At 40.9% G+C, this 7,834-nt stretch overlaps 1 protein-coding gene across 7 annotated transcripts in view; it reads left to right on the forward strand.

Annotated features, from left to right (window-relative positions):
• ABHD18 (abhydrolase domain containing 18) overlaps positions 1–7,834 on the forward strand; it is a 46,790-nt gene that overhangs the window by 34,823 nt on the left and 4,133 nt on the right. For all 7 annotated transcript variants that reach the window (XM_006153146.3, XM_027773684.1, XM_027773685.1 and 4 more), the window contains 2 exons: positions 3,032–3,410; positions 4,292–4,454. In XM_006153146.3, coding sequence (XP_006153208.1) covers positions 3,032–3,410; positions 4,292–4,454 — 542 coding nt within the window. The remainder of the gene's footprint in view (positions 1–3,031; positions 3,411–4,291; positions 4,455–7,834) is intronic.

The following is a 7,834-nucleotide window of genomic DNA, read 5'->3' on the forward strand; positions in this document are numbered from 1 at the left end:
CCCTACAGCAAAAACCTCTCAAAAAAAAAAAAAAAAAAAAGAAAGAAAGAAAATGCATATTATAAAAAAAACTATTTATGGATTTCTAGGGTTTTTTGGCACCAAAATAAACTTAATTCCACTTTTCTGTGAACTTTTTGAAGTACCTCATGCATTTGTAAAATGGTTAGATTTTCATCTAATTGTGGTTACATCAATTTACATTATTAGTAGGAAGATAAACGTTTATTTTTAAGAGAGATTTTTGCTATAGGACACATATATTCACAGGAGAGACAAAAGAAAGAAAGAAATCACACCCCCATGGGGTATGGCCACGCCGCAGTACCCTTCTCTTCTCAGGATTTTGGGCACGCATGTACATGCACCTGGTGTGAGTTTCAAGCCATTGGGTCCAGAACTCAAACTGTGGTTGACTATGTGGGAATCCAGCGACATAACCATTGCGCCATCTGCTGGTCCCAGGGAGGTGACTGTTTCTCCGTAAGTTCACAGATTTAACATATTGTCAAACTTGTGTTCGTTTTTTGTTTTGTTGTGTAGAGATTTTTTTTGCTTTAGGGCATGTGTACTCACTAGAGAGAGACAATGAGAGGGAAAGTAAGCAATCACCCGGAGGGTGGGGCCAGCAATTGGCATAATGTCTATTTCGCTGGACTCCCATGTAGTGGACCACGGTTTGAGTCCTGGACCCAGTGGCTTAAACTCACGCCGGGCACGTGTGCGTACATCCCCAAGATCCCGAGAGGAGAATGGAGGAGGAGGGATTGTGACGTGGCCATCCCCCCTGAGGGGTGATTTCTTGCTTTTTGTCTCTCTGTCTCTCTCTTTCTGGCAAGCACACACACCCTATAGCAAAAACCTCTCCCCCCTCCAAAAAAAATAAAGCACCTGGGGGGATGGCCACACCACAGTCCCTTCTCCGTTCTCCTCCTGGTATCTTGGGCATGCATACGTGTCCAGCATGAGTTTCAAATCACTGGATCCACAATTCAAACCATGGTTGGCTGTATTGGAGTCTAGTGATATAATCGCTACACCATCTGCTGGCCTGTGTGGGTTTTTTTTTTTTTAATGAGTTGACTGGAAAAAATGGTATAGTTATAATTTCCTTATGTATTCACTCATGTATTTTAATTTGACCAGAGATGAATAAAATCAAGGTTTTTTTTGTTTGTTTGTTTGTTTTTAAGAGGTTTTTGCTATAGGGCGTATGTGCTCGCCAGACAGACAGAGAGAGACATAGAGACAGAAAGCGAGAAATCACCCCCCAGAGGGAATGGTCACGCCACAGTCCCTTCTCCTCCATTCTCCTCTCGGGATCTTGGGCACGCACGCACACGCGCCCGGCGTGAGTTTTAAGCCAACAGGTCTGGGATGCAAACAGCGGTCAACTACGTGGGAGTCCAGCAACATAGCCATTACGCTAACTGCTGGTTCCCTGTTTCTTTGTTTTTTAAGAGTAACCCGTGTTTCATTTTCTGTTCCTTTTTGTGTATATCCTTTGCTCTTTTTTTTTCTCTTATAATTTTGGACTTTTAAAAATAACTCAGTTCTAGCTCTAATAAATTAAAGTGACCAACCATTTGTCATATGAGTTACAAAGTATGTTTTCCTAGGCCGTCACTGTTTGCATGTACGTGTGTGTGAGAGAGAAACACACCCTCAACAAGGTCTTGTCATGCCACAGTACCATCCCCCCGCTCCAGCTCCCTAGGACTTGGGTACACACATACATGCCCTGCGTGTTTACAGGCCACGCTGGCTATCAGAGCCTGTGGTCAGTTTTTTGCCTTCCGGTCTTACAGGACACTTGAGTTAATGCTACTCCACAGTAAATGGCCAAGCATTTTTTTCCTTTGACTTTGTGTTCAGTATAGTACAAAATTTATTTCTACTCAAATTATATTGTAAGTCCTTATGCTTAGACTATGCTTAGGAGACTTTCATAGAAAATACTTTCCCCTTGTACAGAGAAAGCAGCCCTGGGGAGATAGTTACACTGCAGTTTCCCCTTCTCCATCCTCCTTTCAGGTTCTTGGACACACACACAAACATACTCTCTCTCACCGAGCATGATTTTAACGCCAGCCGGAATGGGACTGAACCGCACAGTTATCCATGTGGTATCTAGCTTCCTAAACTACCCCTCCTTTGGCTAGTCCTATTTTTACTATTTTTTTAAGTGTGTTATTCAGTGGCATTGTTTATATACATTCACACTCTGGGTACATGTGGCTGCATGCCTAAGATTCGGAGAGGAGAAGGGATTGTGGTGTGGCCAGCCCCACTGGGGGACTGATTCCTCAGTTTCTGTCTCACTGTCTCTTGTGTACACACCCTACAGCAAAAATCTCTCTTTAAAACAAAAAAAGAGCTCTTTAATTTTATTTATTTATTTATTTATTTATTTTTCAATTTGACCAAAGAGAGACAGAGGGAAAGTAAGAAAGCAAGCCACCAAGTCTGGGATTTGAACTGTGATTAGCCATGTGGGTGTCCAGCACCTTAATCACCATGCCACACAATAACCCCTCTACCCTTCTCTTTATTTTTTTTTTAACTTTTTCTTTAAAGAATTATTTTCTTCATTTGTTTGTTTGTTTGTTTGGCTAGGGAGGGACAGAGTAGCTGGGAGAGAGAGAGGGAAAATGAGAAAGCAAGCTGCTAGGTCTGGGACTCAAACCATAGATCGCCATGTGGGAGTCCAGCCCCCTTAACCACCATGCCACCTGCTGACCCCACTACCATTCTCTTTTTATCACTACAAATTGACCACTACTATATGGACCTTAAGTGGAATCATACACTGTTTGTCTTCTTGGGTAATTACTGTCAGTGTTCACCCAGGTTGTAGCAGTCGTCAGAATTTGATTCCTTTCGAAGCCTGAATGATAAATATTCTGTTATATACCACATTTTGTTTTTGCATTTATCCATTAATACATATTTGTCTTTTCTCTTTGTTTTAACAAGGTTGTTAAAGTCTTATTTTATAGTAAATTATTATTTTTTTCTTTTTTGTGTTCAGGCAGATTCTTTCAAAATGGGACAAGAATTTGTGAGACGTTTTCCTAGCAGCACAGACAAGCTAACTAACCTTAATCTGGTTTCCAGAACGTTAAATTTAGATACGACAGATCAAGTTGTGCCCCCAAAACCTGCTGATTGCCATAATTCTAACAAAACATCTATCAGTGCCACATCAGAAGGACTCTTATTGCAAGATACCTCTAAGATGGACTGCTTTAATCAGACACTTTCAAACAGTAAAAGTAGTTATACAAGTTGTAACCCTCAGTCAAACCACCTACTCAGTAGAGAACAAAGAAGAAACACACTTCAGAAAGAATCTTTAATATTTATGAAAGGAGTAATGGATGAATGTACTCATGTAGCAAATTTCTCAGGTACTAATTTTGATATGATTGGGAATATTTGCCGATGTGTGACTACTGCTGAAATATTCTTAAAGATGCTTTACAAGATGAATTTATTTATTTATTTTTAAGGTATTTTTAAATTTTAACATTATTATTATTACTATTTTCCAATTTGACCAGAGAGAGACTGTGGGGTAGGGAGACGTGAGAAAGGAAGCCACCAGATCTGGGACTCAAACCATGGTTGGCCATGGGGGTGTCCAGCACATTTCCCTGCCATGACACCACCTACTGGCTCTATCGATTGATTGATTGATTGATTAGTTGGTTGAGATCTTTGCTGTAGGGTACGTGCACTTGCTGGAGAGACAGAGAAACAAAAAGCAAGAAGTAACCTCCCAGAGAGGATGACCATACCACAGTCCCATCTCCTCCATTCTCTTGGGATTTTGGGCACGCACGCACACGTGCCCAGCATGAGTTTTAAGCTGCCAGGTTCAGGACTCGATCTGCTGTCAACTACGTGGGAGTCCAGCGATATAACCATTATGCCATCTGCTGGTCCCAAGATAATTTTAAATTTTCAAAAGTATATTTTTGTTGTCTCCAGAATGTGTTCTCCAAGATAAGTTAGTTATTTAAATGTATATTTTATCCATGAAAGTCTAAGACCATCTTATTCATTTAAAAAACACATTGCATTTAGTATATGCTTTAGAACAAACATGTTGTATTGTAGATTAATATTATGATATAATATTAAAGTTCATTTATATCTTAAAGCATTTTAGCTTGACCAACGTTTTACTTACAGTATTTTATTGTATAATCTGACTAAAAGTATTTATATAAAAATCTTAGAGCTTCATAAATATATATTTGTTGATTTTCAAAAATCTTATACCTAGTTCCAGTTGACCCAAGCCTCATTATAGTGGTACAAGCCAAAGAAGATGCCTATATTCCACGAACAGGAGTTCGAAGTCTACAAGAAATTTGGCCTGGTTGTGAGATCCGATATCTAGAAGGGGGTCATATTAGTGCTTATCTTTTTAAACAAGGACTCTTCAGGTAAGATGATTGATCTAAATAAAAGGGTGTTTAGTTGTGAGTTTTATGGGGTTACTTTTTGCCTCAACAAATAGAAAAGATTACAGAAGATTACGTTTGTGTTTTAGTTTTGCTAGAGGCTACATGAGCTCACTGGAGAGACATAGAGAGAAAGAGAGAATGTGAGAAGCCCCCCCACCTGCCAGAGAGGGGGATAGACACACCATAACCCTTCTCCCTTCTCCTCTGGGGATTTTGAGTACTCATGGACACATGCCTGGTGTTTTTTTTTTTTTTCAAGCTACCAGGGCCAGAACTTGAACCACTTAGCCATGTGCAATCCAGCTGCCTTAACCTTCTGTGCCAACTATTGGCCCTAGGTTATTTCTATTGCGTATTTTAGTCCTTTTATTTCCTCCCACAAATCTCACGTAGAGGTGGTTTTTTCCCCCTCTTTCCTATCTCATCCTCTTATTATCTTTTTTTATTTTGGAAAACTAGCAATCTAAAGTATATCACAGACATGCTTAATTGTGTGGATTTTACCCTCTACAAATATTAACAGCTGGGGCACTGGCAGGTGCTGTGCTGATTAAAGGTACTGGACTCCCACGTGGCCAACTGTGGTTCAAGCCCCAGACCTCGCAACTTGCTTTCTCACTTTTCCCTCTCTCGCTCGCTCTCTGGTCAAATTAAAATAAATAAATAAAGTTAAGTAAAATAATTATATTTTAAAAATTAATGGGCAGGTATGTTAGGATATGCGGGGGGATATAATGGTTTGTAAAAATTGCTTTGGTGCATCAGTTTTTTCATTCCATTCTGCTGTTCTCTCAGAACAGCCTCAACATATATGGAATAATATAGCAATGATTTTTGGTTAGCAAGAGAATATTGAACCTTTCATATAAAAAAGGGTACTTTTAAAAATAAGTATTTATTATTATTTTTTTAATTTGCTATTGGACACATGCACTCACAAGAGAGACAAAAAAAAAAAAGAGTAAGAGGGAGAGAGGGAAAGTAAAAAAGCAAATCATTAGGTCCAGGACTCAAACTGCAGTCAGCCACATGAAAGTCTAGTGTCTTAACCACCACATCACCTGCTGGTCCCCAAGAATAATTGATTTTAATGTTAACAACCTTATATTACTCCAGTATTTTAGTTAAAACTTATTAAAACAATGGGACCAGCGTTAGCGTAATGGCTATGTCGCTGGACTCCCACGTAGTCGACTGCAGTTCGCATCCCGGACCCAGTGACTTAAAACTCATGTCGGGCGCATGTGCATGCGTGCCCAAGATCCCGAGAAGAGAATGGAGGGGAAGGGATTCAGAGAGACCATCCCCCCAGGGGCTGATTTCTCGCTTTCTATCTCTCTGTCTCTCTCTGTCTGTCTGGTGAGTGCACACACCTATAGCAAAAACCTCTAAAAAAAAAAAAAAAAACTAATAAAAAATTTTTAAAGGATTATTTCTTGGGACCAGCAGATGGCATAGTGGTTATGTCACTAGACTCCCACATGGCTGACTGTGGTTTGAGTCCCAGGCCTGACGGCTTCAGAATCACTTCAGGTGCATGTGCATGTGTACCCAAGACCCCAGGATGGAAATGGAGAAGGGATTGTGGCGTGGCCATTCCTCTAGGAGATGATCACTCACTTTTTATCTCTCTGTCTCTTCAGTGAGTGCATGTGCCCTATAGCAAAAATCTCTCTATAAAAAAAAAAAAAAAAATTATTGGGGACCAGCAGTTAGCATAATGGCTATCACTGAACTCCCATGTAGTTGACTGCGGTTCGCGTCCTGGACCCAGTGGCTTAAAACTCACGCTGGGCGCATGTGCGTGCATGCATGCGTGCCCAAGATCTCAAGAGGAGAATGGAGAAGAAGGGATTGCAATGTGGCCATCCCCTCTGGGGGGTGATTTCTTGCTTTCTATCTCTCTATTTCTCTCTGTCTGTCTGGCGAGTGCATGCACCCTATAGCAGAAACCTCCCCCCCAAAAAAATTATTATTGGGACTAGCAGTTGACGTAATGGCTATGTCGCTGGACTCCCATGTAGTCGACCACGGTTTGAGTCCTGGACCCAGTGACTTAAACTTAGCCAGGCGCATCTGTGTGCGTGCCCAAGATCCCAAGAGGAGAAGGGATTGTGGCGTGGCCATCCCCCATGGGGGTGTGATTTCTCACTTTCTGTCTCTCTCAGTCTTTCTGGCGAGCACACACGCCCTATAGCAAAAACCTCCTAAATTTTTTTTTATTTATTATTATTATTATTTTAATTTGTTCTATGGCATGCACCCTTGCCAGAGAGAGATAGAAAGGGAAAGTGAAAGAGAGAGGGACAGCCAGGTCCAGGACATGAACCACAGTTGAGTCCAACACCCCAACCACCATGCCACCTGCTGGCCCCTTAGAACTTACAAAAACTATGCTGTAGCTACAGTTGTTCTGATGCCTATATTATTTCTACTTCTATCCAAATTTGATGGTAAGAGTATCATGGGATGTATTTATCATTAATGATTGAATAATTTAGTTCACATAGTGTTTAGATTGAAAACTATGTGCATAAGGTGTTCAGCAACTACCCACTAAAAAACTATAATAGAAGAATTGTGTGAAATATAAGTTCGACATGCTTCAGCTCTTTTGTTTTGTTTTGTTTTGTTTGGCTTGTTTTTCTGTTCTTTAAGGTTTTTACTGTAGAGCAAGTATGTTCACTACACAGATGGTGAGAGGAAAAGCGAAAAATCACACCTTGGGGGGTGTGGTCATGCCGTAAATCCTTTTCCATTCTCCTGGGATTTGGGGCACACGCATACACACGCCCCGCATGATTCCCAAGCCACCAAGTCTGGGACTTGAACCATGGTTGGCCATGTGGGAGTCTAGCATTTTAACTGCCACACCACCTGCTTGTCCCACGTTTCAGCTCTTGCTAATCTAAGAAGTAATTCTTTGGCTTTTGTTTGTTTTAAAGGCTTTGGCTCTAATCAGCTCTTGTTAACCTAAGAAGTAATTCTTTGGATTTTTTGTTTGTTTTAAAAGTTTTTGCCTTAGGTCACATGCACTGGGTGGGTGAAGGAGATAGCTAGTGAGAGGGAAATTGATGAGAAGTAACTCCCCAACGGGGATGGCCATGCCACAGTTCATTCTCCTCCCAGGATCTTGAGCACACTCACACAGCACCTGGCATGAGTTTCGAACTACTGGATCCAGGACTTGAACTGTGGTCAGCCATGTGGGAATCCAGCGACATTAGCACTATGCCATCAGCTGCCCGTTTGTATGTTATTTGTTCAGCACATAGATGTCACCTTTTGAGGTACACACCAATGTCTTGAAGGAAATAGTAAACCTTTCTTTTTCTACTATGATCTTTTTAAAAACACTC

This window comes from Tupaia chinensis, unplaced genomic scaffold, assembly GCF_000334495.1.
Source record: "Tupaia chinensis unplaced genomic scaffold, TupChi_1.0 Scaffold000362_1, whole genome shotgun sequence".
NCBI lineage: Eukaryota > Metazoa > Chordata > Mammalia > Scandentia > Tupaiidae > Tupaia > Tupaia belangeri.